General features: G+C 43.3%; 1 protein-coding gene across 1 annotated transcript in view; it reads left to right on the top strand.

The window, feature by feature from the left end:
- Positions 1-7,239: 7,239 nt before the first annotated feature.
- Positions 7,240-25,444, top strand: part of INTS3 (integrator complex subunit 3) — a 52,516-nt gene continuing 34,311 nt past the window's right edge. The window contains exons 1-3 of the mRNA XM_066262065.1: positions 7,240-7,958; positions 22,923-23,006; positions 23,773-23,856. Coding sequence (XP_066118162.1) covers positions 7,809-7,958; positions 22,923-23,006; positions 23,773-23,856 — 318 coding nt within the window. The 5' untranslated portion in view covers positions 7,240-7,808. The remainder of the gene's footprint in view (positions 7,959-22,922; positions 23,007-23,772; positions 23,857-25,444) is intronic.

Genomic DNA, 25,444 nt, shown 5'->3' with positions numbered 1-25,444 from the left:
CAAACATATTAAAACCTAGGAAAATAATATTTTCTCACATTTTGTTGATCCAGTCAACCACCAATGAACACTTAGATCACTTGCATATCTGGCTATTGTAACTAATGCTGCAGTGAGTACGGGGATGCAGATACCTTTTTTTTAAGGAAAGTCATTTTGTTTTTTAATATTTCATGATTTTCCCTTTTTATTGATTTGAGAGAGATGGGAAGGTAGAGAGAGAGAGGAAAAAAACACATTGATTTGCTGTTCCACTTATTTATGCATTCATTGGTTGATTCTCGTATGTGACCTCCCTGACTGAGAATCAAACCTGCAACCTTGGCGCATTGGGGCAACACTAATCGACAGAGCGATGCAAACAGAGCAGATATCTTTCCTTTTTCTCTTTCTTTTATTTCTTTTATATATATATAGATATAGATATTATATGAATTTATATATTATATATTTATATATGTATAATATAAATTTATATATAAATATTTTTTTTTCTTTTAGTACATAGGTTTCAGGTGAACATCTCTATAACATTTGATCTGTTGATTGCATTCTGTGCTCATCACAGATCTTTTTGAGTTAGTGTTTTCAGAAGTGGAATTGCTGAATCATATGGTAGTCTATCACTCTTTTAAAATGAACTAATTCGGCCCTGGCCGGTTGGCTCAGTGGTAGAGCGTCGGCCTGGCGTGCGGAAGTCCCGGGTTCGATTCCCGGCCAGGGCACACAGGAGAGGCGCCCATCTGCTTCTCCACCCCTCCCCCTCTCCTTCTTCTATGTCTCTCTCTTCCCCTCCCGAAGTGGAGGCTCCATTGGAGCAAAAGATAGCCGGGGCGCTGGGGATGGCTCCTTGGCCTCTGCCCCAGGCGCTAGAGTGGCTCGGGTCGCGACAGAGTGACATCCCTGATGGGCAGAGCATTGCCCCCTGGTGGGCGTGCCGGGTGGATTCCGGTTGGGCGCATACGGGAGTCTGTCTGACTGCCTCCCCGTTTCCAGCTTCAGAAAAAAAAAATAAAAAAAAAAAATAAATAAATAGAATGAACTAATTCACCTGACCAAGCTGTGGTGCAGTGGATAGAGCATTGGACTAGGACCCAGAGGACCCAGGTTCAAAATCCCAGGGTCATCGGCTTGATCGTGGGCTCATTTGGTTTGAGCAAGGCTCACCGGCTTGAGCAAGGGGTCACTCGACCTGCTATAGCTCCCGGTTAAGACACATGAGAAAGCAATCAATGAACAACTAAGGTGCCGATGCTTCTCATCTCTCTCCTTTTCTGTCTGTCTCTCCCTCTCTCTGTCTCTGTCACACACACACACCTCAAAATAAATAAATAAATAAAACGAACTAATTCAATTATTTTTTTTTTCCAAGTGAGTGGATAGACAGACTCCCACATGTACCCAGACCTGGATCCATCCGCTACCTCCATCTGGGGCCATGCTAGCAAAAGAGTTATTTTTAGTACCTGAGGTGGAGGCTTCACAGGAGCCATCCTTAGTGCCTGGGCTGATGTGATGTGCTCGAACCAATCGAGCCATGGCTGCAGGAGGAAAAGAAAGAGAGAGAGAAGGAGAGAGATAGAGAGGAAGGGGACGGGTGGAGAAGCAGATGGTCACTTCTCCTATGTGCCCTGACTGGGAATTGAACGCGGGACATCCACATGCCAGGACGACACTCTACCACTGAGACAACCAGCCAGAGCCTAATTCAATTTAAAAATTTTAAATTACCACTTACACAGTTAAATATATATATATCTATATGATATACAATGAAAAGTTTCTCTTGCATCTGCCCCATTGTAATCTACAGCTACATATATATAAGTAAGCACTTTTTAAATCTTCTTTTTGGTTCTTCCTGGGTTTCTTTGTGTGACTATGACCCCATACAAATATATATTGTTTTCCCCTTTCTTATACAAAAGGTAGGATTTTGCTTAGCTCACTTAGTATCTTGAACACTTTCTTTTTTTTTTTTTTTTTTTTTTTTTTTTTCTGAAGCTGGAAACAGGGAGAGACAGTCAGACAGACTCCCGCATGCGCCCGACCGGGATCCACCCGGCACGCCCACCATGGGGCGACGCTCTGCCCACCAGGGGGCGATGCTCTGCCCATCCTGGGCGTCGCCATGTTGCGACCAGAGCCACTCTAGCGCCTGGGGTGGAGGCCACAGAGCCATCCCCAGCGCCCGGGCCATCTTTGCTCCAATGGAGCCTCGGCTGCGGGAGGGGAAGAGAGAGACAGAGAGGAAGGCGTGGCGGAGGGGTGGAGAAGCAAATGGGCGCTTCTCCTGTGTGCCCTGGCCGGGAATCGAACCCGGGTCCTCCGCACGCTAGGCCGACGCTCTACCGCTGAGCCAACCGGCCAGGGCACACTTTCTATATAAATTTAGAAAGAGCTTCCTTTTCCTTTTTTTTTCTTTTTTTTTCTTTTTTGACAGAGACAGAGAGAAAGAGAGAGGGACAGATAGGGACAGACAGATAGGAAGGGAAAGAGATGAGAAGCATCAATTCTTCGTTGTGGCTCCTTAGTTGTTCATTGATTGCTTTCTCTTATGTACCTTGTTGGGGGGGGGGGCTGCAGCAGAGCAAGTGACCCCTTGCTCAAGCCAGCGAACTTGGGCTCAAGCCAGCAACCTTGGGCTTCAAGCCAGCGACCATGAGGTCATGTCTATGATTCCATGCTCAAGCCAGGGACCCTGTGCTCAAGCTGGTGAGCCCACATGGAAGCCAGATGAGCCTGTGCTTAAGCTGGAGACCTCCAGGTTTCAAACGTGAGTCCTTCACATCCCAGTCCCACGCTCTATCTACTGTGCCACCGCCTAATCAGGCAGCTTCCTTATTCTTTTTTGCAGCTGCATACTATTAATTTTGTGTATATAAACCATAATCTATTAACCTAGTTGGTGGACATTTACATGTTTCAATCTTGCTATTGTGCACAGCACTGTCCTGTTTAATCTTACATCTACATACACCTAATGAGTAATCTCATGCCTATTGTGTTCCATGCAGAATACTGCAAGATAAACTCCTAGGAGTGGGATTGCCCAGTCAAGGGGTGGTATATGTATTTGCAGTTTTGTTTTTTAACATTTTATTTACTGCCTGGCCTGTGGTGGTGTAGTGCAGGCATGGCCAACAGTTTTTGCCCTGGGCCAGATTAGAAAAAAATACTTTTTTCACTGGCCAGATGAAATATTAAAATTAAAAAATGTTACATACAAAAACGATTCATTTATGTAAACAAAATTTTATTATGTAATTTGTTTATGAATAAATGTGAGTGAAAAAATTTTAATACACAATATTATTTTAGGTTTTTTTTGTTTTTATTTTATTAATTTTAGAAAGGAGAGAAAGAGAGAGAGAGGAGAGAGAGAGACAGAGAGAGAGAAGGGGGAGGAGCAGGAAGCATCAACTCTATATGTGCCTTGACCAGGCAAGCCCAGGATTTTTTTTTTTTTTTTTTTTTTTTAGAGAGGAGAGGGAGAGACAGAGAGAGAGAAAGGCGGGAGGAGCTGGAAGCATCAACTCCCATATGTGCCTTGACCAGGCAAGCCCAGGGTTTTGAACCGGCGACCTCAGCATTTCCAGGTCAACGCTTTATCCACTGCGCCACCACAGGTCAGGCTACACAATATTATTTTAATAAAAATATAATTACATACTGTATAAATATCCAAACTATCACAATCAAAACAATATTTAATTAATAGAATGAGCTTGAAGGGGTTATATCGCAGATAAAACAATTATTTTGTTTTACAAACAGCCTGGACACGTTTTCAGTTATCAACTGCAGCTATTGTCTATGCCAGTGATTTTCAACCTTTTTTGAGCCGCAGCACATTTTTTACATTTACAAAATCCTGGGGCACACCATCTACCAAAATGACACAAAATGACACTCTAACACAGTACATATTATACATATAGTTAATAATATAGTTTCTAAATGTATTTATACTCACTTAGTGTGAAACCTGGGCCTGTTTCGATGAACACAAAAGGGATATCCTGGCAGGAATGGTAGAAAGACACACACGAAACTCTTTCTCAACAGTTCTCAGTCTCTCTCTGTTTTTAGTTTTTATCGCAGTCAAGCTTGAGAAGCTCAGCTCACATAGATATGTGGTTGAAAACGGGAGCAATGTCAAAATAGCTTTGTTGGCCAGAATGGGGAACTCCTTGGCAACAGATAACCAAAAAAAGTTAGATAACATTGTGATGCATTGTATATCACCCTCTGCAGGGGTCTCTTTTAAAAAGAAAAAGGTCAAATATCTATATACACCATTAGGATAGACATAACCAGCTGAGGCTGAGGCTTCATCTAGTGGTGGCAACATTTACCTCCAGTCCTGACCAGGATTAGAAATCGGGACCATGGGAAGGAGTAGCAGCTTTAACTACTCGCAGCAGCCACACAATGACAAGTGTGCAGCAGCCCGAGCTGGGTGTGAATGAGAGGCGGCCTACTATTGGTTCATTGCTAGTGGTCTGGATGAATCCTAGAAGGTGATTGGTCAGTGAGCATCCCTGTGCCTCCACTCTTCCTGTCGCTGACAGCTGGAGGGATTGTGAGGGGAATGTTTATGTTCTGATGGAGGCGGCTGGCCGCGGGCTGGATAAATAGCCTCCGCGGGCCGTATTTGGCTCACGGGCCATAGTTTGGGGACCCATGTTTAATTTCCCCACGGCACACCTGACCATGTCTCACGGCACACTAGTGTGCCGCAGCACACTGGTTGAAAAACACTGGTCTATGCTACAATGCCACTTGATTCAGCACACTTGACCACAAAAATAATTAATTGTTTGACCTTGGGTGCACACTGGCAAACTCTGCCTAAAAGAATGTGGATTTCACATCGCCGCTAAACGTCAAACAGTTCATATCGAGCAGAGACAAGTACAAAAGTTGTAAATCTTTATAATGGAATATTTTTAAAAAATAAAGAAGTATCGCAAATCCATTTGACCAATTATTGGAAGTTAACCCTAGATTAGTCACATGCAGAATTCTTTTCTGCATATCACTATCTTCTTAAATATCTTGATTTCCAATAATCAAAGACGCTTCCTCTTCTGAGTAGCTAAGATTTTAAAGTAGTGGAGAATATTAAAAATTTAATCGTGGGCCGCATAAACTCATTATGCAGGCCGGATCTGGCCCACGGGCCGTATATTGGCCATGCCTGGTGTAGTGGATGAAGCATCAACCTGGAATACTGAGGTTGCCGGTTTGAAACCTGGGCTTGCCTGGTCAAGGCACATATGGGAGTTGATGCTTTCTGCTCCTACTCCTCCACTCTTTCTCTTTCTTTCTCTCTCTCACTCCTCTCTCTATAAAAATGAATAAATAAATAAATAAATCTAAAAAAAAGCTGGGATAAAACATACATACAGTAAAATGAACAGCTCAACAAATTTTAACACATGTATGCAGTCAGCTAAATAAATCATACAATCGTCGCCTGACCTGTGGTGGCGCAGTGGATAAAGCGTCGACCTGGAAATGCTGAGGTTGCCGGTTCGAAACTCTGGGCTTGCCTGGTCAAGGCACATATGGGAGTTGATGCTTCCAGCTCCTCCTCCCTTCTCTCTCTCTGCCTCTCCCCCCCCCCCGTCTCTCCCTCTCCTCTCTAAAATGAATAAATAAATAAAAATTAAAAAAAAATCATACAACCGTCACCCAAATAAAGCTGTGATTGTTTCCAGAATCTCACAAGTCTCTTTAATCATGTCTCTTCTCAATCAATACCAACCCTCACCCTTAACAGCTAACCATTATTCCTACTTCTATTGACATAGATAACTTTTAGTGTTCTTGAACTTCATATACATGAAACAACACAATAAACTTAGTGTGTCTGGTTTCTTTGTTTGCTTTTAAGACTATTTTTTTAAAAGACTTTATTGATTTTAAAAAGAAGAGAGAAGAAGAAAGAGGGGGAGGAACAGAAAGCATCAACTCAGTATTTGCGTTTTCGATATGCCTTGATTGGGCAAGCCCAGGATTTCAAGCCAGGGACCTCAGCATTCCAGGTTGAAGCTTTATATACTGTGCCACCACAGGTCAGGCTTTAAGACTATTTTTTTAAAGATCATCTTAAAGCTCCCAGCAAAATTGAGTGAAAGCTTCCTTGATATATGCATAGCCTCCCTCATTATCAATATCCCTCATATTTTAAGAGGGAGAAGCATCAAAGCATAGTTCCTTTCACTTTAGTTGTGCACTGAATGCTTTTTGTTGACCAGAAATCAGACATAGGGCTCAAGTAGAGCCAGTGACTCCTTGTTCAAGCCAGCCACCTTGGGCTTTTCAACCCAGCAACCTTTGGGATCCTGTTGATCTCTCACTCAAGCCAGTGATTTGGCGCTCAAGCTGGTGACCTCTGTGTTTCCAACCAGCGACTTCAGCATTCCAGGTCAACACCCTATCCATTGTGCCACCACTGGTCAGGTCAATATCTCTCACATTTGTTACAATTGATGAACCTACATTGACACATAATCTCCTAAACTTCGCATCACGGTTCATTATTGGTGGTGTACATTCTATGGGTTTATATAACGTATAGTGACATATAGTCATCATTATAAAACCATATATTTTCACTGCCTTAAAAATCCTGTGCTCCATATAGTCATCCCCTCACCCTACTCCCAACCCGTCAACCAATAACTTTTTTTAATTTTAATTTTTATTGATTTTAGAGAGAAACGAAGGGAGAGACAGCGCGCGCATTTGCTTGTGTGTTGCACTCTCAGCTAGGGGAGCTGGCTCCATACGATCTGACAGCATTTACTCCGGGACTGTTTAGAGTTAAAGTCACGCTCCCTCGCCCTATACTGCCAATTCGCAGCTAAGCCTGGGGATTCGCAAAGACAACTATGTTGTTTTTAGTTCTTGTAGCCTCCAAACTGCAGATTGAGAAAGAAGGCGAAGACTGGCGCCGCGCATGCGCGTCAGCGCAGCCTCACTCGGGACCACCTTGACTCCTACCCCACTTCCGGAAGTCGTCCCGACCCGCCCTCCAAGAGCAAAGAAGGGATGCGATTGGGTATTTTATTGTCCATCAGACCGGTAACTCTTCTCAACACCATTGGCAGCCGGGAGAAAGGCCCGCCGGCTGTCGTCAGCCCACTCCTTCGAGACTCACACGGCGCCACCACGGAAGCCGCTATTGGCGGAGGCCGTCGGCACACTTCCGGCGGGGACCTCCACGATTCCTCCCCCCTTTCCCTCCCAGGCTCTCAGCCTTCCAGTCCCCGCCTTCCACCATGGCCGACTCTGTGTGGTGAAGGGAGAAGCTGGCCCTCGGTGCCTTCCTGTAGCGCTTATTGCCTCACCCTCATCCCCGGGGGCCGGACCCAAAGGAACCTCGCTCTCCAGCCCTTGGGGCACCATCCAGGAAGGTTTCCGACCCCCTACTTCGGGGCAGGACTCCTCTTCCGCCCACCTCCTGAGGCAGAAACTTAGGGTTTCCCCTATTTCTCTTAGGGTCAGAAGCCAGAAGGGGCTCACCTTCCACTTCTTCAGGGCCGGAGGCCTCTACCCCCCTACCTATAGGGACGCAGATCCTTATCTCAGCATACTTAGGAGCTATTCCTCAGCACTACCACTCGAGGCAGGACCTAGAGCGCGGTCGGCCTTCGCGGCCTTTCGGAGAAAGGCGTGGGAGGACAAGGACCCTTTACCTCCCCAGCCCCACTAGTCCCTGGCAATCCCGAGTTCCTCATTTCTAGGATTTCCCACCCATCCACTCCCTGGCCCTTTCCCGTCTCCTGGCTGCAGCCATGGAGTTACAGAAGGGAAAGGGGGCGGCAGCAGCTGCAGCTTCGGGAGCAGCGGGAGGTGGAGGAGGAGCGGGAGCAGGAGCAGGAGCCCCAGGAGGGGGGAGGCTGCTACTCTCAACCAGTTTGGATGCCAAGGATGAGTTAGAGGAGGTAGGTGTGGGGGGTGGGGAAGGGAGTTAAGAAATTGGGTTGAGGAGGGATACAGTAGTGGATACGGGGTGGGGGTGGGGGAAGAGGCCTTCAGGTTTTTTCTAAGGCAACACAAACCGTGTTCCAGACTTCCTGCTCCTGAAGGAGGAAGTGTAGGCCAACTTCCGGAACAGGTTGTCATAGCAACAGAAGCCACGAGTATGAAAATGGGGGGGGGGGGGGTTGTTGATGAAGAAGAGATGCAGCATCCAGATCTACCGAATTTGTTTTTGGCATTTCTTTCCACATACTGGCCACAACTAGTCTTAATATTTACCGTTTCAGACTTTGGTCATATGTTGAGTCGAAACATGTTTGTGTATGTAGGTGTTTTATTTATGAATTCTATAATTTATTTAAGCCAAACTGACAACATATGCCAGGGCACAAGTTCTCAAGTGTTCCTTTAACTGGGCATTTAGAATGAGTCAAACTTAAAGAAAAGTGAGTAGTGTTTAGTTTGCCTCAACTACAACAGTGGGGTGAGGGGGTGAATGGAACTTAGGGGACTCTTTCTGAATCAGATGGCACACCTGAAGGAGAGAACACATGGATGCTGAGAAAGAGGGTGAAGTGAGACAGTGCAGTGGGCTTAGACTAGGGATAGTTGACCCTCCTCTACCTTCCCCCACTTGTTCCTCTTTCCCTGTCCCTGACAACCCAGAGTTGATCGTGTATCTCTTTCCACTGCCATACACCAGGAGACATACTTAGGAATGTGAGACCCAGAACTGGGACACAATTGTTGATTGAACTGTGTAAGACCTGATACATTCAACTTGGTGGTTGGTTATTCAGGGACAGGATGAGTAACTTAGACTTGGGCTTTTCACTGGTCATTTCCCTGCTGTCACTGTCCTTTGTCAGAGATTAGAGAGGGAAGGCAGGCAGACATGTGGAATTCATAATTTAAACTTGAAAAATGTTTGTTCAGATACAGATGGTGGAACATATATGCAAAAATGGACTTTATGAATCAAGAGATGGATAGCAACTTTGTGGATTTTCCCTCAGCAAATGTCCACTCACAGTCTGTCTTTCTGTCATGTTTCTCCCCCATAATTCTTTGCACTTTTAGATAAATCAGTTTGTTTTCTGTTGTTTTTATCAGCTAAGGTAGATACCATTAGGAACATAAGCAATGCTCTGATAATAATGTGTTCCCAAACAAACGGTAACTTTAGGGATGCCTGGCAGTTTGAATTACCCACTTTTTAAAAAATGGCCACTGTCATTGTCAAAGTATTTATTGAGCCCTTTTTTCTAGTACTGGAACTCTAGAATTATAGAAGGAAAATAGTTGACTGTCTTTGAACCCTTCACCAGTTTGAGTGGAGGGGAAAAGACCCCAAAGGTTTGATGAAAATCTATTTCCTACCCTGATACTATAGTGGTCATCCTGCCTCTTGCTCTAATTTGTGCCACAGAGCAGTACAGCATCCTGTTCTGAGCAGTGATGTGTTTGCTAGTAAACAAAGTGGTATAACAGGAGGGGACTATAAAAGAGAGGAAGCACTTATTTTCTTGCTTTTTCAGAATGTTTGAGAATGAACTTTCAACTGTTTCCAAGGAGAAGGGGAAGGGAGAGTTTCTTTTCTGAAGTCCTTCATGATGTGGCTGTTTCCCAGCATGTCTTGGGCTCCCCCCCTTTTGTTTTTTTACTCTTTGCCCTTTGTCCTTTGCATTTGAATTTTTCAGCAAGCCTTGCCACTCTGTTTTTAATCCCATTTGTGTGGTTCCCATTAGATCAGAGTATCTCTAAGGGTAAGACTTACTGGCTTCTTCCTCTGTGTCTCCCCACAGATCTGTGCACACAGAAGTTCTCTAAACCTGATGTTGACTGACTGATCTCTGCTTGTTCTGGTTTGGTTATTTTCTAATACAGGCCTACCTCTAACACAGAGTTAGCTTCCTGACTGTATATGTTTACTGTGTGCTGAGTCTTATAGGAAAGTAGGATGAGGGAGATCCAAGGTCTGCTTTCCAGAGCTTATCATTTAAAGACCATGTGAACACACCCATATGAAGGTTAACAAAATGATTAGGTAGTGAAAAGACAGGTCATTATAGCTGGCATGATGAGAAAAGACCCTTCAGGGGGCCTGAAGTAGGAAGCACTAGTGAGGGCATCCCAGGCAGGGACTGTGACTTCTACTCAAGGGATCATTTGTTGTATCCTTTCTTCTCCTTGGCTCTTTTCCTCTCTTTGAAGAGGGAATTCTTGCCCATCCATCCCCCTTCCTATTTGGGGACTAAGATAAAAATAGTGCCAGAGATTGGAGGCATTTAGAACATGTAGCTCCTGGTCTTTCCTCTGCTGAGAAAGACCTTATACACTTGGAAGTTAGGCTGAAAGCAGGAGCTGTGGCCCAAACAAGTCAAAACTTCCTCTTGCCTGATCAGGTGGTGGCGCAGTGGATAGAGCATTGGACTGGGACGCAGAGGACCCAGGTTTGAAACCCTGAGATCGCCAGCTTGCATGTGGGCTCATCGGGCTTGAGTGCGGGCTTACCAGCTTGAGCGTGGGATCATAGACATGACCCCATGGTCGCTGCCTTGAACCCAAAGGTCACTGGCTTTAAGCCCAAGGTCACTGGCTTGAGCAAGGGGTCACTCGCTCTGCTGTAGCCCACCCCCCCCTACCTCGGTCAAGGCACATATGAACAACTAAGGAGCCTTAACGAAGAATTGATGCTTCTCATCTCTCTCCCTTGCTGTCTGTCTCTCCCTATATGTCCGTCTCTCTGTCTCTCTGTCTTTCTCACACACACACACTCACACACACACACACAAAATCTTAATCTTAAACTATGAACAGATCTCAGGATTGCCTTTGGTTAGAGGTATGTTCCTTCCAGGTTTTCTCTAAGGAATAATTCATGTCTTGACTGTAAGAAATCTAGGGAATGGGTTTTGAGTCATTTCTAATTTTTTCCCCTTAAATCCTCATTTTACATACAAGTGATTCTTGGTTGTGGAATGCTTGTTCAATAACTATTAATGTGGGTCCTTGGGATTTTACAGGTTGGATGATAACTTTATTTTATTTTTTTAAGACAGTGGAATTTGTCCTTGAAGGAATTTAGTCCTTCAAGGCCGCTCACTGACTTCCACAAAGGGGTAGTGATACACTCTTTTTACCAGACTGTATATTCACCTGGCTGAGGGAGGGGAAACAGAGAGGTTATCACTCTGACTGCAGTCTCCAGCTTCAGGTATATATGTACTAGCAAACTGGAAGGCCACCTTCTGTACCCTCTGCCCCTATTACACCTATTGCTGCTGTCATGGAAACCAAGTCCAGATACTTTTAGTACTAGAAAAATTAATTCAGAAGCTCTTAGAGATGGTAAATATTTACTCAGCTCTCCAGGGTGCTGTTGTGGAGGGCTTGCTCTGAACAGAGCTGTTCTGCCAGCAGTTGTTGGCAACTGCATGTATGATTCCATCTTCACTAAGGGCCTCTGGAGACTGAGGGTACAAGGGGTACTGCTACTTGGTTATAGAGATTTGGCCTGTTGTAGCCTTCTTTGAGGCAGTGTGGTCCTTCTGTCACCCTGAATGACTTGTTAATTAGTTCTCTCATCCCTGTTGGGAAAGGTAACGTGTAGTTTGGAAAGAAGAGCATTTTTTTATACTTCTGTTGCCTGGAAGGATTTGCCCTCACATTTCTTTCCTCATTGCTGTTATCCACACATCCAAATTCTGTACTGTCCCACTTCGTACATCCTAGTTGGACCTCCCTGTTCCAAGAGGCACCTTTTCTTCTTAACTGAGCAGTGACCCATATAATTGCCTCAGGCCTCTGAGTGGAGTTTAGAATATTGAGGACAGGCCTAGAAAAACCTGATTCAGTCCAAGATCTCTGTTATATCACAGCCAAGACTCAGCCAGCCCATAGGGCTGTGTTTCTGGCTTTGTATTAGAAAAGGTCCAGTCAGACTTCTTCCCCTTTCCCCTACCCTTTTCTCTCCTAGAAGGCAAAAGTTTACAGAGGTAACTAAGAGAGGAAGCTTTTCAGCCTGGCCAGGGACTTAACCCATGTCCTGTAGCAGCAGGGTTCAGTTGTCAGGCTTCTTGAAAGATAAGCCATTAGCCGTGGTGGCAGGAGTAAAAGGCTCGTTCTGGTCCTCATAGATTTGGTTGTCCAGTTGCTGAGCTTCCTCACAAAGGAAATAGATTCTACTTCAGCTGAGGCTAGATGCTCTCACATTACGTTATCTCGTTTAATCTTTAGAGAAGCCTCATGCTATAGAGAAAAACGAGTTTAGAGAAGCTAAGTAATTCACCCCAAATTAGCCCAGGCTAGTAAGTCGTGTAGGGTTTCGCTTGTCAGTTTGCTCGAATAGCTTGCTGTTGTTTGACTCGCATCTCTCTTGCTTCAGCAGAGTTCTTCCTTTGAGGAGGAAGCACTATCTTATATTCTAGGATGTTGTGCTGCTGCTTGTTCCCGGTCTCCCTCCATTCTGATGGTGCTTGTTTACTAGGCTGCATAAGCAGGTCCCCCCAGAGCTGCCAGCAAAAATAGTGTGGTCCTAGCCACTGGAGGCACGTATGCTGCTCTGTTGTTGATAACTACCTTGGGTAGAGAGGGATAAGATTTAAGAAGAGAAAACTTAACCTGAGGTTTTCCTTCCCTCCCCTTATATAGAAGTTAGACTAGGTAATGTTGGATCTCAGAACTTGTGGGTGAGGTGGGTGTGAGTAACAGCTCACATGTGATCTCACAACTCCTTTTCACAAGTACGCAGGTGCTGCTGTTTAAGACTGACCTAATTTGAGGAATAGCCCTGATGTTTGACAGTGAAGTTGTAATATCTTCAAACCCATGTGACGTTAGGTCTGTTTTAGGTTGAAGGTTTGTGTCTATGAGAGCTCCTTGCCTTAACACTTAATTCTACCCTGTGCCTCCGTACACTTAGGGATGATGTACAAAGAGGAAACATGATTGTCTGAGCCCTCTTTCCCATTGTCCTTTATTTGTCGGTTCCTCACAATACTGCAGTGCAACCACTTCTCAACGAGATGTTTTGCAATGATCTCTAGGATCAAGGGGAGGTAAATTGCCTGCCTTTGTCCCTGTTTTCCTTGCATCATCATCACTGGGAATTGGAAAATGATTCTCCTTAAAAAGTTTTTGGGTTACCTGACCAGGCAGTGGCGCAGTAGATAGAGAGTCGGACTGGGACGCAGAGGACCCAGGTTCAAAAACCCCAAGGTCACTGGCTTGAGCAAGGGGTCACTCACTCTGCTAGAGCCTCCCCCACCCATCAAGGCACATATGAGAAAGCAATCAATGAACAACTAAGGTTTCGCTTTGAAGAATTGATGCTTCTTATCTCTCTCCCTTCCTGTCTGTCCCTATCTGTCCCTCTCTCTGTTTTTCTCACTTTCTCTTCTCACACATACACAAAAAAGTTTTTGGGTTAATCCTCAAGATAAAACACTCAGTAGTTTAGGTGGTGATAACAAAGAGGCCTACTGACCTAACAGACATATTTTGTTAATATTTTCTCAATACTTAGTATTATATGCTTCTTTGGAAAGTGACTAAGCTCTCCTTAGAATGTGGAGACAATGACTTCTGAATGATGGTGTGTTGTTTTTTTTTTAAAGATTTTATTTATTAGAGAAAGGAGAGAGAGAAGTGGGGGGAGGAGTAAGAAATATCAACTCATAGTAGTTGCTTTTTGTGTGTGATAAAGGGAGGTACAGACAGGAAGGGAGAGAGATGAGAAGCATCAATTCTTCATTGTGACACCTTAGTTGTTCATTGATTGCTTTCTCATATGTGCCTTGACCGGGGTAGGGGGGTGCTACAGCAGACCGAGTGACCCATTACTCAAGCCAGCGAGCTTGGGTTCAAGCCAGTGACCTTGGGGTTTTGAACCTGGTTCTTCTGCATCCCAGTCCAACGCTCATCTACTGCGCCACTGTCTAGTTGGCCCAGGTTTATGTTTTATCCACTGCATCACCACCACCACCACCACCACCACCACAGGTCAGGCTCCTGAATGGGCTTTAATGCTTACATCCCCACCTTTGACTAGAAACACAGGTTTTAGTTTGGCCTTTTATTCTTCATTAGTCCTTCACTTTTTTTTTTTTTTAAAGCAAGAGAGAGAGGAACAGGCAGACAGAAAGGGAGATGAAAAACATCAACTCATAGTTGCATCACTTTAGTTGTTCATTGATTGCTTTCCCATATGTACCTTGACTGGGGGGGTCCAGCTGAACCAGTGACCCCTTGCTCAAGCCAATGACCATGGGGTCATGTCTATGATCCCACACTCAAGCTGGTGAGCCCTTGCTCAAGCCAGATGAGCACGTGCTCAAGCTGGCGACCTCGGGGTTTCAAACCTGGGTCCTCAGTGTCCCAGGTCAATGCTCTATCCACTGTGCCACCACCTGGTCAGGCTTCACAACTCATTTTTTTGTTTGTTTTTAACTTTTGGTGGGGGGACATTTCAAACATAAAAAAGTAGAGAGAATAGTATAATTTCCATATAGCCATCATTTTGCCTCAGTACGTATTAGCACATGGCAGTCTTCTTTTGTCTCTCCCAGTCTGTCTGGATTATTTTGGAGCAAATCCAAGATACATCATTTGATCTGTAGGTACTTCATATATATGCTGATGAGAGAAAGACTTTTTCTTTTTGCATTATTTTTTTTTTAATTTATTGATTGATTTTACAGGGCAGGGGGAAAGAAGTATTGCTTCACTTTAGTTGTTTGCTGCTTACTTGTCGCTTGTCATATGTGCCTTGTTCCATCAAACCCAGGATTTCAAACTGACGATCTTAGGGTCCCACATTGACACTCTGTCCTCTGCACCACCACAAGCCAGGCTCAAATTCTTTTATTTTTTTAGGTTTTTAAATTTATTTAAAAAAATTTTTTTTATTTCATTAATTTTAATGGGGTGACATTGATAAATCAGGGTACATATGTTCAGAGAAAACATCTCCAGGTTATTTTGACATTTGATTATGCTGTATTCCTATCACTCAAAGTCCAATTGTCTTCCGTCACCTTCTAACTGGTTTTCTTTGTGCCCCTCCCCTCCCCCAACCACCTCCCTGTGCTCCCCCCCACCCCGTAACCCCCACACTCTTGTCCATGTCTCTGAGTCTCATTTGTATGTCCCACCTATGTATTGAATCATACAGTTCTTAGTTTTTTCTGATTTACTTATTTCATTCAGTATAATGTTATCAAGGTCCATCCATGTTGTTGTAAATGATCCGATGTCGTCATTTCTTATGGCTGAGTAGTATATTCCATAGTATATATGTACCAAAGCTTTTTTTTTTAATTTTTAAAAAAATTTTAGACCTGTGGTGGCGCAGTGGATAAAGCGTCAACCTGGAAACACTGAGGTTGCCGGTTCAAAACCCTGGCTTGCCTGGTCAAGGCACATATAGGAGTTGATGCTTTCTGCTCCTCCCCCTTCTCTCTCTCTCTCTCTCTCTCTCTCTCTCTCTCTCCTCCCCTCTAAAATGAATGGATAAATAAATTTTTTAAAAAAATTTTATTTATTAGCTTTTTTAGAGAGAGGGGAGAAGGAGAAAGGGGGTGAGGAGTGGGAAGCATCAACTTGTAGTAGTTGCTTGTCATATGTGCCTTGACTGGGCAAACCTGGGGTTTCGAACCAGCAACCTCAGCATTCCACATCAACGCTTTATCCACTGCACCACCACAGGCCAGGCTGTACCAAAGCTTTTTAATCCACTGGGCCACTGACGGACACTTGGGCTGTTTCCAGATCTTCGCTATTGTGAACAATGCTGCCATAAACATGGGGGTACATTTCTTCTTTTCAAACAGTGCTATGATGTTCTTGGGGTATATTCCTAAAAGTAGGATGGCTGGGTCAAAAGGCAGTTTAATTTTTAATTTTTTGAGGAATCTCCATACTGTTTTCCACAGTGGCTGCACCAGTCTGCATTCCCACCAGTAGGGCAGGAGGGTTCCCTTTTCTCCACACCCTCACCAGCACTTATTCTGTGTTTTGTTAATGAGCACCATTCTGACTGGTGTGGGGTGATATCTCATTGTGGTTTTAATTTGCATTTCTCTAATGATTAGTGATGTTGAGCATTTTTTCAAATGCCTATTGGTCATCTGTATGTCCTCTTTGGAGAAGTGTCTATTCATTTCTTTTGCCCATTTTTTGATTGCATTGTTTGTCTTCCTGGTATTGAGTTTTACAAGTTCTTTATAAATTTTGGTTATTAACCCCTTATCAGATGTATTGTCAGATATGTTCTCCCATTGTGTAGTTTGTCTTTTTATTCTGTTCTTATTGTCTTTAGCTGTGCAAAAGCTTTTTAGTTTGATATAGTCCCATTTGTTTATCCTGTCTTTTATTTCACTTGCCCGTGGAGATAAATTGGCAAATATGTTGCTGTGAGAGATGTTGGAGAGCTTACTGCCTATCTTTTCTTCTAAGATGCTTATGGTTTTACAGCTTACATTTAAGTCTTTTATCCATTTTGAGTTTATTTTTGTGAATGGTGTAAGTTGGTGATCTAGTTTCATTTTTTTGCAGGTAGCTGTTCAATTTTCCCAACACCATTTGTTGAAGAGGCTGTCTTTACTCCATTGTATGTTCTTACCTCCTTTGTCAAATATCAGTTGTCCATAAAGGTGTGGGTTTATTTCTGGGTTCTCTGTTCTGTACCATTGATCTATATGCCTGTTCTTATGCCAGTACCATGCTGTTTTGAGTACAATGGCCTTGTAGTATAGCTTGATATCTGGAAGTGTGATACCTCCCACTTTATTCTTCCTTTTCAAAATTGCTAAGGCTATTCGTGTTCTTTTTTGGTTCCATATAAATTTTTGGAATATGTGTTCTATCATATATCTTTGAAGTAAGTCATTGGTATTTTAATTGGTATTGCATTGAATTTATAAATTGCTTTGGGTAGTATAGACATTTTAATGACGTTTATTCTTCCTAACCATGAGCACAGTACATGCTTCCACTTTTTTGTATCTTCCCTGATTTCTTTTATCAATGTTTTATAATTTTCCAAGTACAAGTCTTTAATCTCCGTGGTTAAATTTATTCCTAGGTACTTTATTTTATTTTTTTATTTTTTGGTTGCAATGGTGAAGGGGATTGCTTCCTTAATTTCTCTTTCTGACAGTTCATTGTTAGTGTATAAAAATGCCTCCAATTTCTGAGTATTAATTTTATATCCTGCCACCTTGCTGAATTCATTTATCGAGTTCAGTAGTTTTCCCCCCCACCCCCATTTTTCTGAAGCTAGAAACAGGGAGAGACAGTCAGACAGACTCCCGCATGCGCCCGACTGGGATCCACCCGGCACGCCCAGTATAGGGCGATGCTCTGCCCATCCTGGGCGTCGCCATGTTGCGACCAGAGCCACTCTAGCGCCTGGGGCAGAGGCCAAGGAGCCAACCCCAGCGCCCAGGCCATCTTTGCTCCAATGGAGCCTCGGCAGTGGGAGGGGAAGAGAGAGACAGAGAGGAAAGCGCGGCGGAGGGGTGGAGAAGCAAATGGGCGCTTCTCCTGTGTGCCCTGGCCGGGAATCAAACCCGGGTCCTTCGCACGCTAGGCCGACGCTCTACCGCTGAGCCAACCGGCCAGGGCGGGTTCAGTAGTTTTTTGACTGAGACTTTAGGGTTTTCTATATACAATATCATATCATCTGCAAATAATGATAGTTTTACTTCTTCTTTTCCAATTTGGATGCCTTTTATTTCTTTTTCTTGTCTGATTGCTGTGGCTAGGACTTCCAGAACTATGTTGAATAAGAGTGGTGAAAGGGGGCACCCCTGCCTTGTTCCTGATCTTAAGGGGATTGCTTTTAATTTGTGCCCATTGAGTATGATGTTGGCTGTGGGTTTGTCATAGATGGCCTTTATCATGTTGACGTATGTTCCCTGTATTTCCACTTTGCTGAGAGTTTTGATCATGAACGGGTGCTGGATTTTATCAAATGCTTTTTCTGCATATATTGAAATTATCATATGGTTTTTCTCCTTCCTTTTGTTTATGTGATGAATCATATTGATTGATTTGTGAATATTGTACCAGCCTTGCCTCCCAAGAATAAATCCCACTTGATCATGGTGTATGATTTTTTTCATATACTGCTGGATCCGGTTTGCTAATATTTTGTTGAGAATTTTAGCATCTAAATTCATCAGGGATATTGGCCTATAATTTTCTTTCTTTGTGTTGTCTTGCCTGGTTTTGGAATCAGAATTATGCTCACCTCATAAAAGGAGCTTGAAAGTCTTCCTTCCTCTTGAATTTTTTGAAATAGCTTAAGAAGGATAGGAGTTCTTCTTTGAATATTTGTAGAATGCACTTGTGAAGCCATCAGGCTCAGGGCTTTTCTTTTTTGATAACTGTTTCGATCTCATTTGTTGTAATCGGTCTGTTTAGGTTTTCAGATTCTTCCAGATTAATTTTTGGAAGATTATTGTTTCAAGGAATTTTTCCATTTCATCTAGGTTGTCTAGTTTTTTGGCATACAGTTCCTCATAGTATTTTCTTACAATATTTTGTATTTCTGTTGTGTCAATTGTTATTTCTTCACTCTCATTTCTAATTTTATTTATTTGAGTCCTCTCTCTTTTTTTCTTGGTGAGTCTGGTTAAAGGTTCATCAATCCTGTTTACTTTTTCAAAGAACGAGCTCCTGGTTTCATTGATCCTCTGTAATGTTTCTTTAGCCTCTATGTCATTTATTTCCTCTCTGATCTTTATTATTTCCTTCCTTCTACTACCTCTGGGCTTTACTTGCTGATCTTTTTCTAGTTCTTTTAGATGCAGGGTCAAGTTGTTTATTTTAGCTTTTTTAGCTTCTTAAGGTATGCCTGTAATGCTATGAACTTCCCTCTCAGGACTGCTTTTTCTGTGTCTCATAAATTTTGAGTTGATGTATGCTCATTATCATTCCTTTCTAGGAATTTTTTTTTTTTTGTATTTTTCTAAAGCTGGAAACGAGGAGAGACAGTCAGACAGACTCCCGCATGCGCCCGACCGGGATCCACCCGGCACGCCCACCAGGGGCGACGCTCTGCCCACCAGGGGGCGATGCTCTGCCCCTCCGGGGCGTCGCTCTGTCGTGACCAGAGCCACTCCAGCGCCTGGGGCAGAGGCCAAGGAGCCATCCCCAGCGCCTGGGCCATCCCCGCTCCAATGGAGCCTCGCTGCAGGAGGGGAAGAGAGAGACAGAGGAAGGAGAGGGGGAGGGGTGGAGAAGCAGATGGGCGCCTCTCCCGTGTGCCCCAGCCGGGAATCGAACCCGGGACCTCTGCACGCCAGGCCGATGCTCCACCACTGAGCCAACTGGCCAAGGCCAGGAGGGTTTTCCTTTTATTTGGTGCAGATTTCACATTTCTGTCATCTTGTGTGTTGCTTTTTTGTGACTGGTCAAAAGTGCACCATGACTTTACAGACACACTGTATTTCGTGCCATTCCCTTCTGGCCTCAAGTGTTTCTGTTGAGAAGTCGGAAGTCATCCTTATGGGGGCTCCTTTGTAGGTGATAGTCTTTTTTTCTCTAGCAGCTTTTTTTTTTTTTGTATTTTTCTGAAGCTGGAAACGGAGAGACAGTCAGACAGACACCCGCATGCGCCCAACTGGGATCCCCCTGGCACGCCCACCAGGGGGTGACGCTCTGCCCACCAGGGGGCGATGCTCTGCCCCTCTGGGGCGTTGCTCTGTTGCGACCAGAGCCATTCTAGTGCCTGGGGCAGTGGCCAAGGGGCCATCCCCAGCGCCTGGGCCATCTTTGCTCCAATGGAGCCTCAGCTGCGGGAGGGGAAGAAAGAGACAGAGAGGAAGGAGAGGGGGAGGGGTGGAGAAGCAGATGGGCGCTTCTCCTGTGTGCCCTGGCAGAGAATCGAACCCGGGACTTCTGCACGCCAGGCCGACGCTCTGCCACTGAGCCAACCGGCCAGGGCCTCTCTAGCAGCTTTTAATATTTCCTCTTTATCACTTAGCTTTGGTATTTTAATTATGATATATCTTGGTGTAGATTTCTTTGGGTTTCTCTTTAATGGAGTTCTTTGTGCTTCTTGAACTTGTGAGACGTTTTCCTGCCTTAATTTAGGAAAGTTTTCAGCTATGATATGTTTGAACAAAGTCTCTATCCCTTATTCTTTCTCTTCTTCTTCAGGAACCCCTATGATGTGGATGTTATTTCTCTTCATGTTGTCAGAGAGCTCTCTTAGAGTTTCCTCAGACTTTTTGAGTCTCCTTTCTTTTTTCTGCTCTGCTTCCGTGCCTTCATTTATCTTGTCCTCTAACTCGCTGATTCAATTCTCAGCTTCATCCATCATGCTTTTAATTCCTTTCATTGTGTTCTTCATTTCTGATATTGTATTTGTCATTTCTGACTGATTCTTTTTTATTATTTCAATGTCCATTTTTATATTTGCTATCTCTTTATTTAGGTGTTTGTAATGACCATCTGTTGTTCTAAGATCTTTGAGCATCCTAACAATCGTTATTTTAAACTCTGCATCTGGTAATTTGGTTATATCTGACTCATTCAGGTCCTTTTCTGGGGATTTCTCCTGATTCATTTGTGTTGCATTTCTCTGCCTTTTCATTTTGTCTCTGTAAAAGAAGGTTTTGGCCACTGGAGTCCACTGGGTGTGGCCTCTGTGTTCCCTAGGTGTGGTCTGTCTGCAGGCCCACCACCCCCTCTGCTGCTGCTGCCTAGGGCATTTGGGTATGGGAGTTTCTGGTGCCAGCCCACTGGGGCTGTTGCTGTGGTTTCCACCTCTCCTTATGGGAGGGGCTGTAATCACAAGCTTGGGGGTACAAGCCTTGGTGGTCTTGGCCTTTGCCCCGCCCCCATGGGTGGGGTTATGGTGCCCAGGCCCCAAGCCCCAGCCCTGAGGACAGGGGTGAACACCTTTGCTCAGCTGTAGGTCTCTGCCTGATTCCAGGCTTTGGCCCCACCCCTGCGGGAGGAGCCCGCTTGCTGGACAGCTGCAAGCCTTGGCTCTCAAATTCTTTTTATAATTGGTTTGTTCATATCAGTAATAAGGCAAGGACCACACATTGCATTCTCTTGCTATGTTTTTTCAATATTTTAATAACTTTTTATTTTAAAATAATTTCAAGCTTAGAGAAAAATTATAATACATAGAACTCTCATATATTGTTCACCCAGATTCACCAATAATTACCGTTTGCCACATTTGTTTTTTCATTATCTCTCTCTCTCTATATATATATATATATATATACACACACACATATATATATGTATATATATTAACCTTTTGAGAGTAAATTGCAGCCATGATGCCACTTTAGATTTAAATGTTTTTGTGTATATTTCCTAAGAACAAGCATCTTTTGTTATATAACCACTGTTTTACCAAGATTGGAACATTTAGTATTGATAAGTTACTCTTAGCTAATTTGTATTTTATATTCAGTTTTTACCAGTTGTCCCAATAATGTCTATTATAGCAGTCCAAGATCATACATTGTATTTTGGTGTACTGTCTTTTTAATTCCTTAGTCTGAAACAGGTAAGTATGTGTGTGTGTGTGTGTGTGTGTGTGTGTGTATATATATTTTTTTTTTTGGTAAGTACCTATATTTCATGACCTTAAATGCTTTGGCCAGTTATTTTGTAGAATATCTTTCAATTTGGATTATCTAACATTTCTTCATGATTAGACAGATTATTCAGTTTTGGCAGGAAAACCATAGCAGTGATGTCATAAACTTCTTAGTTTATCACATCAGAGGCATGTAGTATCAGGTATCAGTTTGTCCTGATACCAAAGTTAATATGTCACTTGGTTAAGGTGGTACCCCTCAGGATTCCCTACAGTTACTGTTTTCCCTTTATAATTGATAAGTATTTTCAACCTATATAAATGTCCTCTTGTGAAAATTTTACCTTTGCTTTTAGCATCCATTGATAATATTTGCCTGGATTAGTTATTACTGTTGTCATTACTTCTGCATTTATGTATGCATTGGCATTCCACTCTACAGAAGAGTTTGTTGTTTTTTTGAGACTGAGAGAGGCACAGATAGGGACAAACAAGAAGGGAGAGAGATGAGAAGCATCAGTTCTTCATTGTGGCACCTTAGTTCATTGATTGCAGAATAGCTTCTTATGAGTTTATCTATCAGCATGGACTCATGGATTCTTTAATTCAATGTGTTATAATTTTAAGTCTCTTTTAATATATGTGTTTCCCTCTCCCTGCTTCCTTTTCTTGCAGTTTACATGTTAAAGAAACCAGGTCATGCCCTGGCCTGGTTGCTCAGTTGATTAGAGCATCTTCCTAACATGCCATGATTGTGGTTTGATTTGGGTCAGGGCACATACAAGAGTCAAGCATTGAATCCATAAATAAGTGGAACAACAAATTGATGTCTCTCTCCCTCTGCCTCCTACCCTCCTTCCTTCTCCCCTTCCTTCTCTTTCTCTCCCTCCCTCCCTTCATTCCCCCCCCCCAACCTTTCCTCTCTCTTCTCCCAAATCAATAAATTTAAAAAAAAAAAAAAGGAAACCGGGTCACCTGTTATACTTTTCACATTCTGGATTTTGCCGACTATATCCCCATGGTGATGTTACTTGTAAACTGGTAGTTAATTAGCTCTAGAGACATGATGAGGTTGGAATTTTCTGAAACTATTTTGGGACCAGAAGTATTTCATAGGTTGTGGTGTGAAACACTCTTTTATTTATTTATTTTTTAAGACTTTATTCATTTTAGAAAGGAGAGAGAGAGAGAGAGAAGGGATGAGCAGGAAGGATCAACTCCCATATGTGCCTTGACCAGGCAAGCCCGGGGTTTCGAACCGGCAACCTCAGCATTCTAGGTCGACACTTTATCCACTACACTACCATAGGTCAGGCGGTGTGAAACACTCTTAATTTCTTCTCTCTATTTATAGAGGTTGGAAAGATGTATGAGCATTGTGACATCGATGACTACTGGTGTCTCGGAGAGAGAGGCCAATGATGCCCTTAATGCCTATGTGAGTATAACGCTTTCCCCATATCCATTTTTGCTTCTTTGAAAGCTCTGAGACATGATCAGAAAGATGGGAAGACTTAAGTGTCTAGGAAGTAGGGAACTGAAGTCAATGCCTTGGCTCCCGGAAGCAGGCTTCTCAACACCTCTCTCTCATTGTGAGAGTTCATCTCTTAGAGCCTTAGGCATCTTTAAATACTAGCTCATAGTTCTATAGTAACTTTTTTCTTTGTAAATCGTTCTTATATATGCAGTCTTTTACATTTCCTAATCTGTGAGGTTGAAAGGTTTTTAAACAGTATGTATAAAGACTTAGAGTACTGGCACATAGTGAATGTTCCATAAGTATTACCTACTTACTATTATTTTATTGTTCTCACTACGTCTTTACCTTACAAATGTCAGAGGTTCAGTGATTTGCCCAGTGTCTTGGCTTGGTAGTTGAGCTTGTTACTCCATGACTGACTCTTTGCAACTACTGCTCTGGTGAAGGAGGTGGAGAAGGATATTTATTTTCCATTTTAAACACTTTATTTTTTGCCCCTCGTCTGCATCAAGCCTTGGAGAAAACAAATAGGGTCCATCCTTTCCCTCTATCTCTTCCCTAGAACAGATACCCCATCACTTTTAGGGAGAAGGAAATCATCAAATTTAAGGGTTGACGATTCTCATTTGCAGGTTACTTAGGAGTCCCAAGTTTTCTTGGAGAAACGGTGCTCAAGAACTTTCTTCCTGTGAATGACTAGTGTTTTTCCTTCCTCATATCCCAGGTATGCAAAGGCCCCCCACAGCATGAGGAAATCTGCCTGGGTCTCTTCACCCTTGTCCTCACTGAACCTGCTCAAGCCCAGAAGGTAAGACACCCTGCTCTGATATGACCTGGGAGTATGGTGGAATATAATTATGGCTTCATTGACATAGTACTGGGCCCTCTAACCAGAGCTAGGCCACCTTGTTATCTGAATCTAGTTTTATACTTTAAGTAAATTTGTCAACTCTGGCTAAAGTCCTTTCTCCATCTTGATTCTGAAGCTAAAAGTCAAGATAATGCAGTTGTGAGAGTGAAAAATCACTTAAAGAGTTAGAAATTTTAGGTTTACTAGTCAAGGCTAAAAGAGTTGGGATGTAATCTAGATAATAGAACAGCTGTACCCAAGAGAGTTCTTACTCTTGGTAAAAGCATGACCTGTAGTTTTCAGGTTCTGTCACTGGCAAGTGAATAGAAAGTAGGCTTAACATTGCAACAAGTAGGATTTAAATTAGCTTAATGTTAGATAATTGATGCACTAATAATGTAGTGAGTAAGAGAACACTGGAGTAACTGAAATTAGACTTCCGGAGGAATACTATACGAAAACTAATCTGGGTTCCTTTTTTTTCTTTTTAAGATTTTTTTAATTTATTGATTTTAGAGGGAGGAGAAAGAGAAGGGAGCGGGGGCAGGGGATAAGAGCAGAAAATATCAGTTCACAGTAGATGCTTCTCATATGTGCCTGACCAGGCGAGCTGGGGGTTTCGAACTGTGATCTAAGTGCTCCAGATGGAGGCTCTATCCACTGCGCCACCACAGGTCAGGCTGGGGTTCTTCACAAAGAGTTTCCTTTATGTGGAATGGGTTAGTGGGGTCCTTCATTGAGTTGAGGGACTGGGCAGGGTGATCTTTTTGGATCCTGTTCTTTCCAAAATAAAGTAGCAAAAATCTGTCTCTTGCGTCTTCACAATTCCCCTTTCCAGCAATTGTGTCCCTTGAGTCTAGACATGTTGGCTTAGAAGTGTGTGTCTGATATCTGGATTAACTGTATGTCACTAACACAGAAGGACTTGGCATGGGGGAATTGAATATTCTCACTGGCCCTTCCCTGAGCAAGGGGAGTATGGAAAGAAACGAACATGCTCTGTGCCCAGCATTTTGTTAGGCTTTATCCAGGTAGGATCTCATTTAATCCTCCCCAGAAAGCCATGTGAGGTTGGTGGCTTTGTCCCTATTCCCCCAAATACTCGCAGTTTATCTATAAGATAGCTGGAGGTCAGAGACACTGTCGTTTGTTCAAGGAGAACCAAAGAAAAATATTCCTAGGGACAGAGACAGGATGCCCAGGTACCTGCAATAGCTTGGTTGAATGAACCTCAGGGGAATGGTTTATGGGCATGGCAACAGGGTGTATTTGTCCTCTTCTGATGCAAGCTGGAGGAGGGTCTATGTGGGGCAGCAGATATTCACAAGTCCTTGGTTTCATGGACTGTTTCTGGGCTGGGACCTTGTTAGTTAATAATTGGTATTTTATTTATTTATTTATTTATTTATTTTACAGAGACAGAGAGAGAGTCAGAGAGAAGGATAGACAGGGACAGACAGACAGGAATGGAGAGATGAGAAGCATCAATCATTAGTTTTTCGTTGCGCATTACAACACCTTAATTATTCATTGATTGCTTTCTCAT

Source organism: Saccopteryx bilineata, chromosome 2 (genome assembly GCF_036850765.1).
Source record: "Saccopteryx bilineata isolate mSacBil1 chromosome 2, mSacBil1_pri_phased_curated, whole genome shotgun sequence".
Lineage (NCBI taxonomy): Eukaryota > Metazoa > Chordata > Mammalia > Chiroptera > Emballonuridae > Saccopteryx > Saccopteryx bilineata.
Note: the sequence above shows the minus strand (reverse complement) of the source record. Positions and strands in the feature narration are given on the sequence as shown.